At 43.5% G+C, this 23,652-nt stretch overlaps 1 protein-coding gene across 2 annotated transcripts in view; it reads left to right on the top strand.

The window, feature by feature from the left end:
* KLHL29 (kelch like family member 29) overlaps positions 1–23,652 on the top strand; it is a 1,101,789-nt gene that overhangs the window by 834,858 nt on the left and 243,279 nt on the right. For both annotated transcript variants that reach the window (XM_085610611.1, XM_085610612.1), the window contains exon 7: positions 14,434–14,572. In XM_085610611.1, the coding sequence (XP_085466737.1) occupies positions 14,434–14,572 (139 nt within the window). The remainder of the gene's footprint in view (positions 1–14,433; positions 14,573–23,652) is intronic.

Here is a 23,652-nt window from a genome sequence, read left to right as displayed (position 1 = left end):
CAACTCTCTTCGTTGCCCCCTTTTCATGTTATCAACCTTTTTTTTTCAGTGCGAGAGACAGAAAATGGCGGCCGATACTTCCTGGTTTCGACCGATTCGAATGTTTACTTTGATCTAACAACCAATCAGAATCGCGCACGGCACCGTACGCGTACGGTAAGCTTACCGTAAGCGCACGGTAAGCGCACGGAGCGCGCCCACAGATATATATATTGATTTAAATGCTATTTTCTCAGGAAATACTGAACAGATTTACACAAGACCTGCAAAAGGCACATCCCTGACCTGAGGGCTACCTCTCTGCCAAATTTCACATAATTCTGTTCAGCCGTTCGGGCTGTAGCTCGGACTAAAGGTCCTATGGAAAAATGCATGGGGAAAACGCGTTTTGGGACCCCCCTTTTTTCTCAGCCCCCGCTTGACGAATCACCCCGAGACTTTCAGGGTAGGAGCGGAGCGTAGCGCCCCATTAGTTTTGAAAATTTCGCGAGGATTCGTCAACCGGCGCCAAAGTTATTCAAAATAGAATTTTCAGATTTCCTATGGAAACACGGTCCTAACTATAACTATCTACTGGCGACCGCCAGTAGATTATATATATATATATATATATATATATATATATATAGAGAGAGAGAGAGATGTGTATATATATATATATATAGAGAGAGAGAGATGTGTATATGTATATATATATATATATATATATATCTACAAATCGATAAATAGATTCATGGAAAAAGCATGGTTAAGAACACATAGGTTGGGAAAAGTGTTAAAAAATCAGACATCCACTGAACAATTGCAGTTAAAGTGAGTTTATAGTTGCATATTAAAACCTGTTGTTTTTCGTTAAGCACACCACAACACACAGCCCTGTCATGCAGTACACAGGACCACACAAAGGACATCACTTGACATTTGAAATGACATCGGTGATTACATTATCTGGGATTCTGCTGCACAATTTAATTTTGATTTTTGTATTTAAAAAAATAATGTTTTTATTATTAACATTTTAAATCTGAATATTTTTTTTTATGCCTTTAATTACTTTTTACAGAATTTAGGGATCAAGTCTTGCATTGGAAGGTGCAACATTTTTCCTGAAGTTGTGGTTAGCCAATCAGAGTAGTTTGGGGCAGGAAACCTAGCTTTGGGTTTGTGGTACTGTAAGGGCGGAATGAAAAAACTCCCACAAAAAATCAGATATTATTTTTCAACTTTTTGGTCTGAGGAAGATCTATGACCCGGGTTCACGACAGTCTGCTCCAGATAACTCTATAATAAGCATTTCAAACCTACCAATTTTTGTATGCTAATTTCTCAAAACGTCTGACAGATTTGCACCAATCCAAGCAGAGGCGCCTTGATTTGCTATACTTCCTTTCAGTACTTTTTAGGTCTCGCCTGCGCTGGTCTGGCGAGACTTATTGAGAGGGCTCCAAAAAGTGCTACCAGGCCAGCCTAGAGCTACAGTGCATGTGTGCGGGCGCGCGTGCCGCGCTTTACCGCGATTACTTTCACTTTCGCGGCCGCACGGCCGCTTTGATGTTTGATCGCGATCACTTTCACTTTCGCCGCTTTGCATAGCCAATAGGTCTCGCTTTTGGGACCTTATAAGTATTTAGTTATGCAACTGTTGCATGGCTAAACACGTATAAGGTCCCAAAGGCGAGACCAATTGGCTATGCCAATGCTTGTTCTGTTTTGGAGAGCAAATAAACTGGTGAGAATTAAAATAGGAATTGTTGCTTTTTTAACCCTACCTCACTTTTTTGGACTCTCACGATGAATCTGCACTAATTTTGCCATGTTGGAACCAAATTAGATAAGCTTTTTTATTAGAAACTTTTGTACAGATTCGTTATTTAGAAAGCTAAGAGCCTTCTCACATCAGTGAAAATACATGTACCCCAATAAGACAAATTAAGTGCAGTAATAAATGCAGACATTTATTTCTGCAGTGCAATGGCCAAATATCCCTCGATATTACCAAAGTAGAGATCGACCTTTTGGATCATCATGCTTTTGGATTTTCTCTGCTGACACTATAGGTTTATGTAATGAGATATTGCTCTGGTTTTGCTTAAATATGTTGTTCAGAACTAACAAATGTAGGTTTGCAGAGAGTCGCATCCTATTCATTGCCATTGTTGAGGGAGGAGAAGGAAGTGGCTGCAAACTTACTCACACGTTGGCCCCCTTTCCACACTTAACAATGGCAAAGAATATTACATTATTATGTTACACTCTATACACACACACACGAAAAAACGAAGCAAAGAACTCTGAGTAGTTTCCAAATTTAGGTGGAGAGCAGCTCCTATTTAGAGCACTCTACAACACCAGCGAGATACTTAAAATCTTCTCATCTTAAATGTCTGTTTTTCTAGTAAACCTTTTAAGCATAGGATTAGCACAGCGCCATCCATGCCGAGCTGTAAAATTAAAAAAGCCTATTACCACTCCAGGCACAGTATTACAGCTTTGGATTGGTAAAATACCATCCAAGCCAACCTAGAACGAATAAAAGCAACCTCGGACATGTGTTTCACTGTCATTACAGCTCGTCAGAGAGGCTTAGCTTTGTCTAGGCACGAGGGAGCAGCCAGCGTAGGTCAAAGTAATACCCTTTCAAGCTTACAGTGCCACATACATTATCTAAAAACGAAGTGGTTATCTATAGGTAAGTCCCAAGTTTAGGTGGAGAGCAGCTCCTATTTAGAGCACCTTAGTACTCCAGTGACACTCTAAAATCTGCTCACCTCAAACGATTGCTTTTCTAGCAACGTTTTTAAGCATAGTATTAGCACAGTCCTATCCATGCCAAGCTGTAAAGGGAAAAAGTATTTTGCATTTATCTAGCAAAGTCTTTAAGCATAGGATTAGTACAGTGCCATCCACGCTGAACTGAAAAATTACAAAAACCTTTTAACACTCCAGGCACAGTATTACAGCTATGGATTGGTAAAGTAACAATGGCCCTGATTGTTATTGGAATGTTGAGGTTTTGCTTAGCTTTCAAGAAGAGTATCCTTCTGAAGAACTGATATATGTTAATACCATGGCATTGAAAATAAATGTGACTCAGTGACTCACATTATTTTGAGCAACTAATAAACACACAGTTACACAGTTACTATGGACGTGCAAAGGGCAAATTCCAGTTCATTGCAAAGTAGAGCAGAGAGAAACTGACATCAGAAAAAATTGAGCCTGATTCATTCACAAAGGGCCTCCACATTCATGACAGAGGCCCCACAGAAGGTGGGGGAGTCTCCGCACTCGGGGAGAAATCTCCACAATGAGAATTCCCTTTGTAGAGATTCCCTCCTAGTGAGGAAACTCCCCCACAACCGCAGAGGCCCTTTGTGAATCAGGTTTGCAATGTTTAATGCCTCACAAATTACATATTACGAATGTGACGATACAACGTGTGGTGTTACCACGCGGTAGTTATCAACGCGGTCGTTAAAATGACCCCGTTGTTACCACGCATGGCTTTACATCGCAAGTCGTTTCTGCTACTTGCGCTAGATGGCACGCTGGATTTAGGAATAGTATAAATTACTATTCCTACTACAGTTAGCGCAACAGCAGGGAATGTGTTGGATTTAAAATCCAACACATTCCCTGGTGTTGCACGCCACCTAGCGCAAGTTGTAGAAACAACTTGCGATGTAAACGCACGCGTGGTAACAACGCGGTCGTTGTATTGACCGCGTTGTTACCTACCTGCGTGGTAACACCCGCGTTGTAACCGCTGTTTAATATTACAATTACTTGACACATGGAAAGAGGTATCCTAATACTCACAAGGGCACTTCAGTGTGATTGTATATTACTGCATAAATTTGGCTGCTTTGATCCTAGTTTTCGTTAATTACCTTTGTTTAAAAACATATGCACCTTAAAAAAATGGCATGGCATAGACCATATCTGCAGGTGTACAGTGTGCTACTTAATTCCATTCTTGAAGGAGGGGAGGGGCATCGTGACCCATTCAATATTTTTGTGAGTTGTGTGCCCTCCCCACATTCAGCAGCGGCAATAAAAACATTTTTACACTCTTAATCTTCATGAAAACAAAATATTTAGTCACTGAAAAAAGGTATTTAGATTTTAGTGATAGTTCAGTTAACAAAAAAGGAACAGGCTATAAAATTAGCCAGTTGTATTGTGCAGTGCACAATCCACATCATAACTCACACCCCTGCCATGTTTTAGTATTTGTAGACAGGCTTTTAATACATGCCATCTGCTAGGGGGTGTTTTGAGCATGTCAGGAAGCACGAGAAATGGAGTTCATTGTGCTCCATAACTGGCATTTTTGTTTTTAGTGAATTTCTCGATATTTTTATGATAGCCCACTTTTGCCTGCTATGTACTCATTCTGTACTATGCACAGCCCATGGCAATGAGCAGACGAAATAATAAATTCCATTTAACAACGTTTTTTACTGGATTTCTTTGCTGGTTTGATGACAATTACATCCATCTTCTAGAAAGCAACTGCATTGCCCACAGCCTTGACCAGGGGTTGAGTTCAATAGTTAGTCAAAGGCCAAGACTGGTGCCCAACCCTCACTCAGTCCAGCCTTCAGCCATGTGCAGCAGGGGTTGGCCAGAGTGTCAGACCAAAACCTAGGGCCTGTACCCAACCCTGCACAGGCAGCCAATAGACTCAGGACTTTGCCTGTGGCCAGGTCTTGTTTGCAGTCTTCAGTGGTTAGTGACATAGTATGCATCCTCTTGGCAATGTGCAGTGTGGCTTGGCTGCAGGTCCTGGCCCAACCCTCTGTAGGCATTCAAACCATGCTGAGCCACTGAGCACAGGGCCTGGCCTATGAACAGACCTCATGCCCACCCTGCGTCCAGCTTCCTTTGACCAGGCCTAATAAGGAACCCTCAGTGGGCAGCCAACTCTATTGGTTGATCCTGAACCACTCCTGGGGTCCACTTTGCATTATGCATGGTCTTTGCCATGCATATTTGCACAGTGGGTGTTTTCGTTTTAAATTTTGTTTCAGGATTCTCCAAAAATAAAACGGCTAATTATTTTTTTCAAAATATTTCAGAGTTTTCCACAGAACCATGACAAAATTATTCATTTTTTTTTTTTTTTTAACTTTTGAGGTGCATCTGGCTGACCGGGAACCCCACATACTTCCTTGGGTGAAGAGATAATCCCCAATGCCTCTTCTGTTGCATTATCTTTTTCAGGGCACAGGATTCAGTAAATGGCATCTTGCAATAGTTGCCACAACTAAAGGTTTCAGTTGCTGATAGTATGATTCAATGAATTGTTGAATCCTCCCAGGATCTGCCAATCCCACATTGGACAAATCGAAAAAGTGCTGCTGCTTCCATTTGTTTTATTTTTTTTAAATATAATCCATGTAAGATTTGAGGATCCAGATGTTTGAACCATCTTCAGTTAAAAGGCGCCCAGTGCCATTTTGTATCCAAACTATCTAAAAAAAGAAAAGAACTTTCACACTATTTGCTGTAGTGGAGAACCCGTTTTTACTATAGGAGTTAAAATGGAAAATCTTCATTCTCCGACCCTTTTATTTCTTCTCCCATGAATGGATCTGCTAAACCCCTAACATGACACAACTTAGCCATTAACACTGCAAAAAGTCTTATGCAGATATGTTAAGTCATGTCAAAATTATAAGCAAAGCAAAAATGGCAAGGCGTTTTTCGTCGGAAAGTAAAAACCTAGTCATCACAACATACTTGCTATTGCTGACTTCATGCCATGTATATACATAGTTTCATTAAACCTTATGGCTTCAGTGTCTTGTATAAATCCTCACTGAGAGGCCATGCTTATTCATGTATATATACATGATGGTAACACTTTATCCGTCTGTTCCAAGATCATCAAATGCATTTCAAACAGCTCTCTAGAAATATTGTGACTTTAATAAAGCTTTTTTTTATGCTGGTGTTCCATTGTCCATGCCAGCTGGCAAACGTTCAAAATTGGGGGTTTGTACATTATGGCTCCAAATTGCATAGAACGATCACGTTTTTTTGAAATACGTGGAGCGAAACGCAATAGGATTTCAGACCAAGCCAGATATTGAATTTGAGTTGCCCTCATTTCATTTCTTGAAATGTATATGACTGTTTTCTTTACTCTGTACAAGCCACTTTCTTTCAGTCTGTGAACTAATTCTCATTTCTTAAATCTATGACCTCCTCCTGCAAAGTTATCCCTCAGCTTGTAGAAAGCAGGGGAGCTGACAGTCTTTCTTTCATAGCAAACCAGGATAATTCTCCTGGGCTGCATATGTTGTTGCTCTTGCATCCGTTAACACAGCATGGCAGTTGTGCCTCCCAAATTGTGTGTTCTCTCCATTTCTGATCTCTTGAAAGCAAAGTTTGAAAATAGCGGTTGGATTCCAAATTGTAATTAGGCAGACAATAACAACTTGTCTATTCTCTTCATTTACACAAGGATTAAAAAATACCTTTCCATCATCCTCTGATGTCTTGGTGTCAACCTGTGGTGGCTGTTATTTCGAGTACCAGGTCTCTGCCACCACCATTCTTTTCTTTTAAGTTCAAAAGTAAGTTTATTGAAGAACAAGGAATACAAATACAAAATATGAAGAACAGTTTAGTTACACAAAAAGAAGAAAACAAAAAGGAAGCGATCATGTAGACATGGCTGTGATAGGTTGGTGAAGCAATACAATAACAATATAGCAACCTGATAATGCGTTTCAACAAATCATATAAAGATGAAATTAACAGAAATATGGCAATATAATATTAAAAAGGAGGAATGTCATGCAGGTCGGACAACTTCTTGCTGGATAGGAGTTAGGGAAAAAGAGTGCTTAGCGCTGGCATCAATGAACAATGTAACTGGTGACCATAAATTAAAACGTTTTATAGCTAAATGAATAGGATGAAAAAAAGCTGTATCCAATCTATGATTATAACAAACCGCATACCACCATGCCCGCAAAGGTAATTTATCCAGATCTTTCCAATTTTTTGTGACCTGCTGAAATGCAACTGCTAAGAATAAATCAACAATCTTTACGTTGACCACCCTTCTTTTCTAAAGTGTGATGAGAGCCAGGCTAAGCACAGGTGAGCCTGACAGACACTCATCATGTCAGGGTAAGGTAGCCAGGCGCTTTTCATGCATTAATGATGAGGCGCCTGGCAGCCTGTGCCAATGTTTGCTGGGCTTATGATCTCACTGGCCTGAGGGAAGTGACCTCATCAACCTAGCAAAGCTCTGTGAGCTTCCCCCTGATGACATGGTGGAGCATCACTGTAGCCGTGTTCACTTCTAGTTTAAGCCCTGTTGTGACTGTGTTTATCAATGGTGCCTCGCACCACCCTCTCCTAGCTGATCAGAGAGGTGGTGGACTAGGATGGGATCAAAAATATCGGATTTTCATTTTATAATTACAATAGTATATTCCCCAGATATGAGTTTTGTCATTACATTTTATTGATATACTTCTATTTACCACTCACCTGCGTGGACTGATACTGCTTCACATGCCCCAAAGTCAGAGGTGCCGCGAGTGTTTCCGTTTCCCAGTATACTCACTTTATGCCAGAGAAACCCATTAGATCCATTTCTGTGCAAGCGTCCACGCTGAATGGTGATGGGGAAACCTGGGGGTCCGGATACCTCTTCATGTAGGGGACTCCTTTACTTTTAAGTGATTGATGAGATATGTTTAGTTTAGAAAGGAAAAACGGACAGATAGGTGAAGAGTGAAAAAGTTTGTATAATCGGGACTAAGGATAATAGGACGTACATATACATATGCTTCTGAGGCTGGATCGTGTACAGAAATTAAATGAAAAAAAACCTCATATATTCTGGAGGGACATGCAATTGGCCTTGATGAAGGGGTGGTCCCTGAAACCATTGTTGATGGCTGTATCTGTTAGAAATCAATTAAACCAGTTTTATTCTTGATGAAGACTCACTAATAATGACTGACTATTTTATATGAAAAGAGGAGTATCCCTTGATATATGAACTATTGATGACTTATTACTTTACCTTCTGTTGAACATTTACACCCATTAGATATGTTGGCGACGTTATGTTAACAATTTCCATCTGATAACATTGATGAGCACCTTTTGCTGAGCAGACCTATCTTTAGTCATAAATAGCCCCCACAAGACAGGGATGTTCACAGTGTGCCAGGAGTGGCCTCCATAAAGCAGACTACCGGCATCATAAGGCCCGGGATGCTCATGGTGACAGGGATTCCCCTCTTATGCAAAAAAGGTGTCTGATAGATCTCATAGATTACCACCTCTAAGAGGCACCAAATGTCAATCATTACTATCTTATGGCATGGAGACATCATTTATGCCTGGAGTAGTCCCCCTCATGCCAGGCATGCCCTGTACATGCTGTAGACGACACCCAAAGCACTCCTAATCTGTTGTCATCTTCCCCAGCTGCCCTCCAATTTCTCTGCCAGCCCTACACTTGACCCTGTGGGCCTGATTCACAAAGGTAAACGTACACTTTGTGTAAGTTTAAGATTGTTTGCTATTCACAAAAGGGTTTATGAGTACTATCTTTGAGTGCAGAGTCTATGCACATAAAAAGATAGGGCTGTCCCATCTTTTTATGTGCGGAGACTCCGCACTTATAAAGATACTACTTGTAAATCTCTTTGTGAATGGCAAACAATCGTAAACTTACACAAAAGAGTAAGTTTACCTCCTTTGTGAATCAGTCCCTGGTTAACTCTTAGCGCAAAGCTTGCAACACAGGACAATCAACAAATCGCATTGTCATTCACATCAAGATTATAGAGATGTCTTTTTCTCATACTTTCTCTGCTCTGTGACTTCTGGCGATTAGAAAAATTGTCTGTCAGGATATGTTAAATGTATTTATGTAATGCAACCTACAGTGTGCCATGAACTAATGACTCCCAATTGCAAAATTGAGATCTGATTCTCAAATGTTTTCTTTGAATGATTAGGAGATGCCTGGAGCATCTTCTTGGTGCACTTAAGCCAGTTGTTTGTAAATTTATTGGGCATGTGAATCTCATTTCCTATCAATGGCCCACTGATCTGCAATAAATCAATTAATCAATCATAGCATTTGTAAAGTGCACTAAATATCCGTGAGGGTCTCAAGGTGCTAAGGGAGGGGGGGGAACGCTGCTACTGTTCGAAGAGCCAGGTCTTGAGGAGTCTGCTGAAGGTTAGGAGGTCTTCGGTCTGCCGTAGGCGGATGGGGAGGGTGTTCCACGTCTTGGCGGCGAGGTGGGAGAATGATCTGCCACTGGCGGTCGCTCTTCAGATGTGGGGGGACGGTGGCGAGGGTGCGGTCTGCGGAGCGGAGCTGGCAGGTGGGGGTGTAGAGGCTGAGCCGGCTGTTGAGGTATGCTGGTCCGGTGTCGTGGAGTGCCTTGTGTGCGTAGGTGAGGAGCTTGAAGGTTAACCTCTTGTTGATGGGGAGCCAGTGCAGGTCTCTCAGGTGGGGTGTAATGTGGCTGCGGCGGGGGATGTCGAGGATCAGGCGTGCGGAGGCGTTCTGGATGCGTCGGAGCCATTTCAGGAGTTTGGCCGGGGCTCCTGCTTAGAGTGTGTTGCCGTAGTCCAGTCTACTGCTGAAGAGGACCTGGGTGACCGTCCTTCTAGTTTTGGTGGGGATCCACTTGAAGATCCTGCGAAGCATGCGGAGGGTGTTGAAGCAGGCGGAGAAGACGGCATTGACCTGCTTCGTCATGGAGAGGGTGGAGTCGAGGATGACCCCTAGATTGCGTGCGTGGTCGGTGGGTGTAGGGGGTGCTCCTAGTGCAGTCGGCCACCAAGAGTCGTCCCAGGCCGTGGTGGTGGAACCGAGGATGAGGACCTCCGTCTTGTCCGAGTTCAGCTTCAGTCGGCAGTTTCTCATCCAGTCGGCGACGGCCTTCATTCCTTCGTGGTGGTTGGTTTTGGCGGTGTGAGGGTCGTTGATGAGAGAGAGGATCAGCTGGGTGTCGTCTGCGTAGGAGATGATGTTGAGGTCATGCCGACGGGCGACGTGGGCGAGCGGAGCCATGTAGACGTTGAACAACGTGGGGCTGAGGGATGAGCATTGGGGTACGCTGCAGGTGATCTCGGTGGCTTCGGAGCGGAAGGGGGGGGAGGCGGACGCTCTGAGTTCTGCCGGAGAGGAAGGAGGTGGTCTAGTCCAGGGCCTTTTCTTTGGTTCCAGCGTCGTGGAGGTGTGCTCTTAGTGTGCGGTGGCAGACCGTGTCGAAGGGGGCTGACAGGTCCATGAGGATGAGGGCCGTGGTTTCTCCGTTGTCGAGCAGGTCCTGATGTCGTCGGTGGCGGCGATGAGGGCAGTTTCGGTGCTGTGGTTGCTGCGGAACCCGGCCTGGGACGGGTCCAGGATGTTGTTCGCTTCGAGGAAGCTGGTCAGTTGTTTGTTGACGGCCTTTTCGATGACCTTCGCCGGGAATGGGAGCCGGGAGATGGGTCGGAAGTTCTTGAGGTCCTTGGGTTTCGCGAGTAAGGCGTTGATCTCTGCGTGCTTCCAGCTGTCTCAAAGGAGATGTTGATGGTTTTACGGAGGTGGGGTGCGATGGTGCTGCTGGCTTTGTTGAAGAAGTGGTGTGGGCAGGGGTCTTTCGGGGATCTGGAGTGGACGGTGTTCATGATCTTGATGGTGTCGTCGTCGTGGACGGTGTTCATGATCTTGATGGTGTCGTCGTCGTTGATGTTGGTCCAGGCGAGCAGGCGGTTGGTGCGGGTGGTGGTCCTAGGAGCGGGGGTATCGGCGGTTGCCGGGGTGGTGACGACGTCGAAGCTGTTGTGGATGTCTGCGATCTTGCGATAGAAGAAGGTGGCCAGCGAGTCGCACAGGTCTTGTGACGGTGGGATGTCGTTGGTGTTGGAGCTGGGGTTGGAGAGTTCCTTCACGATGCTGAAGAGCTCTTTGCTGTTGTGTGCGTTGTTGTCTAGGTGGTCTTTGAAGGCAGTCCTTTTGGCGGATCTGATGAAGTGGTGGTGTCGGCGGGTGGCGTTCCTGTGGGCTGTGTAGCTTTCTGGTGTTCTTTTGCGTGTCCAGATTTTTTCTAGTTTTCGGCAGGTTCGCTTGGAGGCCTGGAGGTCTTCGGTGAACCAGCTGGCTCTCTTGCTGGTGTGGGTGTTGGGGGGAATTCTTGAGCGGGGCGAGGGTGTTGGCACAGTCATCGATCCATAGTCGGAGGCTGCGGTGTCTGCGGGTGGGCTGCGGGCGAGGGCGGTGGTTAGCTGGTCCTCGGTGACATTGCTCCAGCTGCAGCAAGGCATCTGCTGGGTGTGGTGGTGTGTGTTGGGTTTCCGGAAGGTGAAGTGGATGCAGCGGTGGTCGGCCCAGTGGAGTTCGGTGGTGGAGTTGAAGCAGACGTGGGTGCTTGCTGAGAAGATGGGGTCAAGCATGTGGCCGGCGGAGTGGGTGGGTGTTGTGACGAGTTGTCTGAGTCTGAGGTTGGAGAGGTTGTCGATCAGGGTGGAGGAGTTGGAGTCGTTGTTCTCGAGGTGGAAGTTCAGGTCCCCGAGGAGGATGTAGTCCGTGGAGGCGAGGGCGTGTGTGCTGATAGTCGGCGATGGAGTCACTGAACTGCGGTCGGGGTCCGGGGGTCTGTAGATGAGTGTGTCTCTGAGGGTGTCGTTGGGGTCGGTGTGGATCTGGAAGTGCAGGTGTTCGGCAGTGCTGAGGGTGTCGTCGGCCTCTGTCGAGATTTTGAGAGTGTTTCTGTGGATGATGGCAATTCCTCCTCCTGCTCCATTGGTGCGGTCCTTGCAGGTGATTTTGTAGCCTTCCGGGATGGCTATGGCGATGTCGGGTGCCGAGGAGGGGGTCAGCCAGGTTTCCATCATGAAGGCGATATCCGGGGTGTTGGTGTCGAGTAGGTCCCAGAGTTCGACGGCGTGTTTTCGGGCGGGTGTTGAGCAGGATGCATCTGAGGAAGTTGGGTTCTACGGTGGGTGGGTTGGCGGGCCGGGTGCCGGTGAAGCTGCAGTTCCAGCAGGACCCAGGGTCCTTGGGTGCGCTTCGGGGTGGCTAGGCAGCAGGTGCGTGATCGTCCGGCGTTGAGTGCGTGGAGGGTGCTGGAGTCGTAGCGGAGGCGGGCGTCGTGGCATTCGCGGGGGGCAGGGGTCCTGGCGCGGTCCAGGCGCGGACGGGCGCAGACGGGCTTGCCTTAGGCATTTCTGCGGCACGCCAGCAGCGCGTCCTGTGCACGGCCTCCATATGAGGGGCTGTGGGAGGGAGGAGCAGCTGGGAGGCAGGAGCGGGGTGGCGAATGGGCTTGGAGGGGGGCGGGGCCGCAGGGGCGGGAGTCCTCAAGGGGGAGCGGGCGGGGGTCACAGAAGGCAAGGGGACACAAGGGAAATGGGGGCACGAGAAAAAAGAGGGGGCACAAGGGTGAAAAACAGGTAGAGAAAAACAGAGGGAGCACAGTAATAGTTATGGCAAAATGCAGGCAGTAGACACAAACCAAAAACGAGTGGCAGCAGCACAAAGGGGCAAGGGGGCACATGGGTGGAAAATAGGAAGAGAAAACAGAGGAAGCACAATAGTAGTTACAGCAAAAATGCAGGCAGGAGACACAAACCAATAACGAGTGGCAGCAGCACAGGGCGGGGCTCAGGTCACACAGGGGGCTGCGTGGCAGTGAGGGGAGCGACCTGCCTGGTAACAGGGACAATGATTTTAATTTGTGTGTATCAAGGTTCCTTCTTCCATGCATGAGTACCTCATCAAGCCCAGGTTTTCTTGGTGCATGCTGGGATTTGTAGTGCTGTTTAACTGATCATTGATTTCAAGCCCCAGAATTCAAAGAAAATAAGTGGAATGGATGAGCTATTCTCACATGGACCTGGTAAACCTAAAAGTTATATTTGTGTCCGAGAACAGCATTCAAGAACAAATTGCACACTTCCAATAAATACAAAGCTCGGTATGGACACTTTCCTCCTGGATGAATTGAAAGCTTCTCAGAATTGATCTTATGGTTTAATTGAGGCTCCCAAGGGGGTCTGTGGTTTTGTTTTTCTCAACTGCCACTTTATTATGTCTTTGCTTGTTCTATATTCGCTTAAGATATTTATATTATGCTAAACAGTGGTGACTAATTATACAGCAAACAAACTGAACTTTTGGGACTTCAATAACAGATGTCAATATCACCCAACTCAAATGTGCACGTTTAATTGCTTACTGAAGGATGAAAGGCTCAGTTGGCCCTGGGTGATTTGAAACGGTGACCTACATAACAATCTGTGAGCACTCATACCTGCATGGTAAACAATGGTTGCTCTTATCAGCACTTGCAGAAGAACTTGACCTATTGCAAACAAAAAAACAGCAAAACAGACAATCCCATAAGCCCCAACACTCCCACCCTCCCTCACTCAAAAACAGAGAAACAGTAGGTGTTCCAAGCTCCGAGTCCAGCCTGCGATACTACCTTCTGCACTTGCATCTTAGAGTTTTATAGCGAGCACTTCTCTTTGGCTGCTTGGTTGTTTTCTTTGCAGGAGGGCCTGTTTCATGTGTCACGATGTTCTTTGCTGCCCTGAATGCACAGTGCGGTGACAGGCGTCAGTGCAGCAGGTAGGTTCATGCTGGTGGTTGAAAATATTCCCCAAGGTTATGTTTTATTATTCGGTCCCTTGTGGGAAGTGACAGACCCCAATATTCCTGACAGTTCGCTTGGTAAATGCAACTAGAACACCTGAATGTATGAGCCACACAGAGGACCTCCAGCTGAGAGGGTTGGTAGGAGCTGCAGCACCTCGCTGTCTGTTCGCTTTATGGTCGCTTTGTCGTCTTAATTCTTTTGTCTACCTTAGAATCTTTGCATGCCTTTAAGAATTCATCGCAGGCTGAATACAAACAACCACCCATCATTTTCGTGCTCCCTTCTGTGTTTACAATGGCTGTTCACAAAATCCTATGAACACACCAATGACGTGTTACTGCAGGTGTGAGGTTGTCTGTGTGAACCGCCTCCATTTACACTGTGCCCATGCCATGCTTTTCTGTACTGTCAGTGTAACATATTCAATGAGCATTCCCATCTAGCAGCAACGATTCGCCGCAGTTCTTGCTAACCTTTCTGCGACAATATATTTTATGTTCCTGATTTGTCAATGCTGAAATTGTTATTTTGTTCCCCTCCCTATTTTAGGATTGTTTTGTGCTTATTTTTTTACTTCACTATTTTTTCTTTCTTTCCTTCTTGTTTTCGTTTTTCATTGTTAAAGCGTACTTGTTCCTTCCTATGCTTTTTTACTCTGTCTTACCACTCTTACTGTCACTGTTGAGCCACTCGTCAAAATAAAATCGCAAGTTATTTTTTCTCCTGATTCTCTAATTGACGAAAGCTCTTAATTGGAACCCTGGCAATGTCTGTCTTCTCTGTTCTGCAGAAATGTTGAAGGAGTTGAACCAGCAGCGCAGAGCGAGAGAGTTTACAGACCTGAAAATTATTGTTGAAGGCAAAGAGTTTGAAGTCCACCAAAATGTTCTAGCTTCCTGCAGCTTGTATTTCAAGGACCTGATTAAAAGGTTTGCCTTCCTTCCAGCTGTGATCTGCTCTGTTCTTTTGTAGGGCGCATTTGTGTCGCTTTCTTCTCCTTCCCCCCCTCTCTCTTGCAGGTGCATGAAGATTGCATATCCTGCCCAGAGCCAGTAGCCATTCTCCCCCGTCCCCCCTCTTTTGACTGTGTCTCCCAACCCCGATCTGTGATCAATTCCATCCTATCCCTGTCCGATCCCGATAAAGTGCAATACGTCCAGTTCACAAGTACCCTCTGTCCCATTTCATTATCTATGATGAGGGGTTAAGTGACCTGGCCTCTAAAGCTCATTACAATGAGTTTAGAGGCAGTCCTGGATGTTGTCTTAAATGTATAGGATTCTGTCCTCATATCTAATATGCAACCCATTCTATTGACTACATGCTCACAAACACAGCCTTGTGTGCAACACATTTGCACTCATTTAATCTTACAATGCACTAATCAATTTTTGTGATGTTGTGAATCATAATGCCTCTGCATATAACAAATACAGAATTTTAGATACACTAGAAGGCATCTCATCTTGAACATGAATCTGTTGTGCTAAATGTCCCAAAAATAGATCTTAGAAGCACATCTTTACCCCCACTGTCTCTCTTATTTAGCGCCTCTCCTGCATAGAGACATTTAGTTTCTTAGGCGTGCATGACTAAGCCTTTGGTTTCTCAAAACACAACATTTTCAATTTTCCTACCTCATGTGCACACGGGGAAATCGTTTGACAACATTCTTACAATTATCATCCCGAGGTAGCAAAGGCGAAACACAATAACAATTTTTTCTTCCATATATAGCAAATTAACTGAGCTACATTTTTGCTTTGCAGTGTTTTTCTCACAGCGTGCGCCTGGACTGCACTCGCATTGAGACGAGGAGGATCCATGTTTGCTTGCTTTTCAGTTGTGCACTGATATGTGCAATCTAACCCAATTCATTTCTTTTAATTTCAGGTTGTTGTCGTGGCTGGACTGGGGATTCACATTGATATCATATTCCATTAAATGGCCTTAATTGTTTTGCATCTGTTGTGATGTGTGATATCTTGTTGATGGGAAAACAATTATTACTTCTCCAAAGAGCATTGTGGGCGCGATCAGAATTATTTTTCCATTGGAAATAGTAATCGTGCGGTATTTTGTTGTTCTCCTTGTCTACTGTCCCTCCAGCTTGTTGACCTTTGGTATAGCTCCACTTCAGTCTGTATGGCATGAGGTGAAAGGCCTCTTCATTGTTTCATTACTTATGAATGATGTTGCCATATTAATACTTCTCACCTTAAGGCAAGACTGTGAAAGATTAAAAAGACCACACTTTGTGCTCATGGACAATATAGATTGATAGTGACCAAATGTACTAAATGGCCACCTTTTGTAGAGTGCTTTTTAGAAAGAGTATTTTTATATCTGAAGGTGTCAGCTTCTATTACCATAAACTCATTTAAGAACTTCTCATTTTAGGGTTCAACATGATTAAGGTCTGTTCTGAAAATTTATGGTTGATCCACACCACCTTTCTCATTACCTTCCATGCATTATACAGATATATGCTACCGGGTTTGCGTGCAATATGACAAACCTTGGAGGCGAATGATCAAAGTGTCGAAATATGTGTGACTGATGTGAGAGAATTTTGTTCAAGGTCCAAGTAATCTGACAAACTACCATGGACCATTTTCCTCAGCCAGTAAAGAGTGAGTCAAGAGTGAGAAATCTATGTATGATATTACAAAAATATGTTTTCTCCGAGCTAGATGGCATGTTAATTGCAAAGGTGTCTCGGAATTATCTTAAACTGGCAATCTCAATATTTCATTTTCTCTGTCATTATCCTTTATTGAATCTGTGATAGCCAGGTAAAGAGACCTCAAAATGTAAAGCAGAGGGTCATGGATGGAAATGAGGGCAGCAGGGCCCATAAAGTAAGGTACGAAAGGTGATTATGTATGATGTGCAGATTCAAAGCAAACTGAATAATTGATAGAACTCTTGCTCCCAGCAATGGCGCTGAGCTGTGACATTTCGTTTCTATGGTATATAGTCACCTTTATAAAAAAACATTGAAGATACATTTTGATAGGCAACTAGGATTCACACCATGCCTGAACCGGACATCCGGCTAACGAGAACCTTCCTTATTCAAGCTATTAAATCTTGTGTCCATTCTACGAATATAAATGCTAGATTAGATCACAGACATACTCTCAAAACAAGCAAAAGGGAATGGGATGAGGCAGTCTGGACCGATCTTCTTGAGTCTATAAAGTTTAAAGATAAATATTTCTTTTGGCATGTAAGTGCACATAGTAGTAGACAGGGTACCCAGATCACTGATCATTCAATCCAACCAACCGCATGGGTCTCCTGTTTTGAGTCTCAACTCAATTATACTTGCGCCAGAGGGTCTGCCAATCACTCACCCATTTACTCTGTCTGGCCCCATGGAGACTAAGCCTACGATGTACCTTTTTTGTTCTATTGCTGATACCCAGGCCACCACAGATTCACTAAACTCAGGTAAAGCCCCAGTCCTGACAAGATTCCTGGAGATCTTTATAGGCTTGAACCTCATATGTGGACTCCTATTGTCGAATGCGATTATTTGTGGGGCAAAATTAAAAAGGGACACAGACCCTCACCGAGGAATTACAGATCAAAACGTTTAGTGGATATCCTCCAAAAGATCTTTGCTAGGCAGATTTTAAACAAACTAGAGCAGTGGATTTTAGACAATAATAATGTATTTCCTTTCCAAGAAGGATATTGGGCTAACGTTGGTACAACTGATAATTTTTTTTATTTTTCACTTTCTTGCTGGCAATATGTTGTTTAAAGGATCATTTGTCTATTGCATGTGTTGACTTAGGGTCAGTTCTGACTTTGTACCAAGACATCTACTGTGGAAATCTCTTAAGTCAGTAGGCCTGCCTGACTTATTGTTGTCAGTTATTGTTAGATTTCATGAGAATAATTATGTTCAGGTGCGCTGAGGCATGCAGGGAAAGTTATATTAGCACATGCCAGTGAAAAGAGGGGTAAGTCAAGGTTGTGTCCTTGCCCCTACTCTATTTTCCCTCTACATACATGATGCTTTTACCATCTTGCTGTACTGTATACATGATTCCCCTAAACTTAACAATTTGATTATATCAGCATTGTTTTTTGCAGATGACACACTTCTCTTATCTAGAACGCCTAGGGGCTCGCAAGACCTTTTAGCTAAATGTACAAAATACTGTGATTATAAGAGCCTGGAAATTAACATCTTAAAAGCAAAATACATGACTCTGAACCCTCATAGAACCTTCAAGGTTAAAATCGGCCTAGGCTCTTTAGAGAAGGTGGATAGTGAGTTCTCACTACTTCGGTACAAGGATAGATAGCAAATCATCATGGGGACCACAGATGGGGAAGAGTAGATCCATTCTTCAGCAGAGGGCAGGCACTCTTTTAAATGACCATTTTGCAAGAACCACTAGATCTGTATCCATAGCCTCGGAGATTTACAGAGCTGATGCCCAATCAACAGGACTATTGGAACAGAGACTTGGGACATTGTAAATTCATCAGCATTGGCCGCAGCAGAATTCTTTTTGATGGAAATCTTTTTAATATCCCAAAAAGGACTCAATTAATACCACTGTTAATATTGGTCTACTTAGAATTGAGCACTTGCTAGCTCTTCGACCTCTTCTACATTGGAAACGCATATGGATCATTGATGAATTAGCCTCTTATAGGACATCGTTGGTTGAAATACTGAAACTCTGGATGCATAACCCCATACCCTTGCTTCGCCATGTACATTCATGGCTAATTAAGCTAGGATTGGAAAACTGGTGGACAGATCTGACGTCATAACTACATCTGCTAAGACAAATGTTAAAATACTTTATTGGGACTATATAGAATGGTTCAGATATAATTGAACACCTCAGCAAGCAGGGAGTCTCACAGCTCAGTATCCTGAACACATTCTCCTTATGTTTTCAGGCATTTGTAGATGATTTTACATTACATGTATCCACCTCTAGCGAAGACAATCTAAATGAGGTGTCTGTATGGTACACTATGCATTAAAACATTTACATCTAGTTGGTCTAATACGTCATCCTTTAATGCGTATTGTCCACTGTAAATGGTGTGAAGTAGGGAATATTGAACATTTGTAATTCTTCTGCACAGCATACCATGCCCAATTTGTCTCTGTCTTGGCTCCCAACCATATTTCACCATTCTAAGGATACTGCAATATGAAACTTCGCAGCCAAATGTGTTTGCCTTCAGTCGATATTTGCATTGCGTATGGCTTGCCAGGAGACGATTAGGCTTGCCATTATAAAGAATTTTGAAATTTAAATCAAGGCAAACCATAACAGCTATAGGACCCTTTGGGCATTGCTTATATTTTAGTGTTTTAAAAATGTTTGCCTCTTCTGGATACTCACTTACCTAATTGGGATTTTTTTTACTGTATTTTTTTTTATTATTTGTATTCATTCTTTTAAATGAAATATGACATGTTTTATTTTATTCTGTGATTCTGTTTGGTTTTAAGCGGTAGTGACTGCGAAATAAATATGATTGATTGATTTAGTATTGTACAAGTTAGTGTGTGGTTGGAGAGGAAGCATTTGTCTGGAGATTCCTGTGATTACAGACTTACCCTGCACATTCTCATGGATGGGCTACCAGAGTCCTGTAGCAATGAACAGGTAAGGCAGAAGCTGGACCTTCTACATATTGAGGCTGCAACCAAGACTACAGCTCTCATACGATTTATGATGTAATCATTGCATTTTTGTTTTCCATTCCCAGGTTAATATTACTTAGATGCCAATGGTGTTACTCTTCACAGGTTATTTTTTCATTGCATCTGTTCCCATACTCCATATTCCTGTATGGATCGAAACTAGTTGAATTAATAAATGTATGTTTAGCATGCAGCAGTTAGGTTACTTTTGTGCTTGTGGCTCTTAGGCTAAGATAGGTCCATCAAAACAATTGTTTTTAAAAAGCAGGCCGTAATTAATTGAGAATCTTGCTTTTATACATTTATGAATGTTGTGGTTGTACCATGCAGTCAACTGCTGTCCTAGCAAAGGAATTCAGTCTACAAAGGTAATGAGTTTGTCAAAGAAAGCGAAGTACAGTAGAGAAATTATCCCTTGGCTGAGAGTTCAATGTGATCGCTTCGTGCAATGCTCGCGTACACATCAAACAAGATTTCTTGTCATGTCACCCCTACATTAAACCATCTCACCACAACTCCTGAAGCCCATATGATAGTCTGATAATTACATAAACAACAAAAATGTATCAAGAATAAAAATATTTTATTTCATTTAAAATATCCCATAAATCACTACATCATAAAAACCCATACATATCACAAAAATACAAATGTGAAATTCATATACATATAACATTAGTTGCTACAACACAAATACCAGAGAGAAACACAAAAGACAATACACTTTGTCATAGATAGCACATCTAAAAGGAACACTTCTCTAGCTTGTCCTGGATATACTGTATTATGTTATGTCTGCAGGACAAGCTTGTTCCACAGATTATGCAACAACAGCATTGACGCGTTTCGATGGCTTAATTATTTTTCCATCTTTTTCAAGACAAAATTTGACTCTCTCTTATTGGCACTGAATGGTTACCATAAAACAACTCCTGTATGAGATGAAAAATATATATTTATGTATATTAAAACTCTTACCACAATGGAAAACAAAATTCTAGTTACACTACATTTAAAAATCACTATTTCATATTATTTAAACCACATTTTTAGTTTCATAACACATTAAACACAAGGGGACCTCGATAAAACATACTCTCTAGAATTTGAGCAATTTTATTCGACCTTCCCTACAAAACCCATATTTTTCATTGTTTTTTTACAAGTAATTTCGAGCCACATAGTCGTATATCATTATGCCCCCACCACTTTCCTTATAGCTCTGCAGACCCCATTTAGGCACTAAGAGTATACTCCTTGTGGAGTCTCTTTGTTGGCCTTACCTAGAGGCACATATATTCCAGTCACTATGATATGGGCTCAACCTTGTATCTACCCCACCCTCAATTTTAATCGGTTTCTTTGGGGTCTGGAAGTGGGTTCACATTAATGCTGCTATGCTACCTCAAAAGTGAAAAGCGGTCACATTCTATACGGATTCTATTTGGAGTTACCTTATTGCATTTGGATTTTATTGCGCCATCGGTATCTAGGTGTGCACCATAGTATCGGCCCTCGGGTCCCCACATCTATTTAAAAGAAAAAATACCAGAATATTACATGACTGGCTTAATTCCCTCCTTATCGGGGCATTTCTCCTTACTCTTATTTAATAATTGGATTCTCCCGTTGTCACCTGTTAAAATCGGGAGGTCCTTTTAGATGTGCTATCTATGACAAAGTGTATTGTCTTTTGTGTTTCTCTCTGGTATTTGTGTTGTGGCAACTAATGTTATATGTATATGAATTTCACATTTGTATTTTTGTGATATGCATGGGTTTTTATGATATAGTGATTTTTGGGATATTTTAAATGAAATAAAATATTTTTATTCTTGATACATTTTTGTTGTTTATATAATTATCAGACTCTATCATATGGGCTTCAGGAGTTGTGGTGAGATGGTTTAATGTAGGGGTGACATGACGAGAAATCTTGTTTGATGTGTACGCGAGCATTGCACGAAGCGATCACATTGAACTCTCAGCCAAGGGATAATTTCTCTACTGTTAAGTAGCACCCTATTCCCCTGGTTTGTTGTAAGGGGTCCCTCTCTCTTTTCTTATCAAAGAAAGCGAAGTACACAGCTCAGGCTGTAGACGTGTGCAAGAGACATGTTGATGAGTAAAGACTAATGAATGAATGAATGAAATAAAATTTGTCATTGCGCTACTAAGCCCGAAGGCATCAAGGCGCCTAACCAAAAAAAGTTCAGAAGTAGGCTGATCAGAACTAGGGGTAGGCCCTGGCAAATAGCCACGTTTTAAAAGCCTTCCTAAAGGCTTGCATGGAGGGAAGAGATTTTATTTCCACTGGCAGCATATTCCACAGCCTGGGGGCTAAAGATGAAAAAGCTCTGCCCCCCCCATTTGGCTTTACGGACTCGGGGAACAGATAGCAGAAGTTTGTTGGCAGAGCGGAGATTTCTAGAGGGTGTATAGGGGGTCAGCAAGTCCCTCAAGCCTCCAGCCCTATTGGAGGCCAGAGCCCCATATGTCAAGCTCAGGGATTTAAAAGTAATCCTTGCCTCAATTGGGAGCCAATGCAAGGACCTTCTGGCAGCTTGGGCCGAAGCCCGTTTGGGCAAATCCAAAACAAACCTGGCCGCAGCATTCTGCACCATTTGTGGTCGTGTTAGCAGGCCCTTGTTAATGCCTAAATAAAGGGCATTACAATAGTCCAATCTGGAGCCTATCATTGCCAAGACGATCTGTTTTCTAGCTTGAGGAGACAGATAATGTCTAATCCTCCGTAGAATATTTATTAGGCCCCAGCAAGTGGAGATGGTTCTCCTAACTTGTTGGTCCATCCCCAAGGTCGGGTCAATCATGACTCCTAAGTTTCTAGCCAGGGTCGTAGGGGTCGGGCACAGCCCCAGCGAGGTCGGCCACCACTCAGCCGACCAGAAATCCTCCTTTCCTCCGAACACCAGAATCTCTGTCTTTTCGCCGTTGAGCTTCAAGGAATTACAGGTCATCCATTGAGCAATGGCTTCCATGCAATTTCTAAGATTGGAAGCCACAAGAGTGTCGGGTTGGGCGAAAGACAGAAGAATCTGTGTGTCGTCGGCATAGGAGATTGTCTCCATCCCATACGATCTAATAAGCCTGGCAAGTGGGGTCATATAGATGTTAAAAAGGGTCGGACTTAAAGCCGACCCCTGAGGAACCCCACATATCACAGGATGGGATGGAGACAAAAACTCCCCCAGCTTTACTCTCTGCTCCCTCTGGTTGAGAAAAGAGGCCAGCAAACTAAGTGCGGGCCCCTCAACCCCTATCTCTCTCAGCCTAGATGTTAAGACTGAGGGAGACAGGGTGTCAAACGCAGCCGAGAGATCCAGCAGGATAAGTAGAGTAGTCTGACCCCTGTCTACTCTAGTGCGGATGTTATCAAGCACAATAGTCAGGGCAGACTCAGTACTATGTTCTCTCCTAAAACCGTGCTGCGAGTGATCTAACCGACCAGAGGTTTCCAGAAAAGCAGCAAGGTGATGGTTGAGATGGATTTCCAACATCTTTGCAGGAGCTGGGAGCAGCGAGATGGGGCGGAAGTTTTTAAGAACCCCAGGGTCAAGCGTGGCCTTCTTTAACAGAGGTTTTACTACCGCTTTTTTCCATTGAGGGGGGAAATCCCTTCCCTCATTGCCCTATTTATAATGTCTAGTAAGGGGGGAAGAAAACACTCCTTACATTGTTTCAAAAGTGTCAAAGGGCAAGGGTCTAATGGAGACCCCGACCTGATCTTAGTCAAAAGGACTTCAAGTTCCTGTAAGGAAAGGGGAGGAAAGCTAGACAGGCCCCCTAAAGATATTTCCTCTGGTAATGTTGCCGAAATAACAGAGGTACCCAGGGGGGTAGATAGCGTTAGCCTTTGACGCTCTAATGAAGAATGTATGTCCACAATCTTAGAATTAAAGAATTGTGCAACATCATTGCAGAGCTGCTGTGAACTAACCACAGGGTCCGGCGTCTTCAGTGAGATGAGAGTATCCACAATCTTAAAAAGATCTTTCGGAGAGGAGAGAGAGATGGTAAGAGAGGTGAAGTACTCTTGTTTAGTTTTTATAACCTCCTTCTTGTAGTTCTTTAGGAGAGCTTTATGCTCTTCCCTCTCACGCAAGTCCCAACTGGTCCTCCAGAGACGTTCCTGTCTCCGTAGTCCCTGCCTAAGAAGTCTCAGTGGTTCAGAAAACCATGGGGCGGAGGGACTTTTTCTAGCAGAATAACGCAGGGTAGCTGGTGCCAGTTCATCAAGAGCAGTCTTAATGACATTGTCCATCCTGTCAACTGCAGATCTTACATCTTCCTCCTGAG

The sequence above is a fragment of the Triturus cristatus genome, chromosome 6, assembly GCF_964204655.1.
Source record: "Triturus cristatus chromosome 6, aTriCri1.1, whole genome shotgun sequence".
NCBI classification, from domain to species: Eukaryota; Metazoa; Chordata; class Amphibia; order Caudata; family Salamandridae; genus Triturus; species Triturus cristatus.
This window is presented reverse-complemented; position numbering and strand designations above follow the sequence as displayed.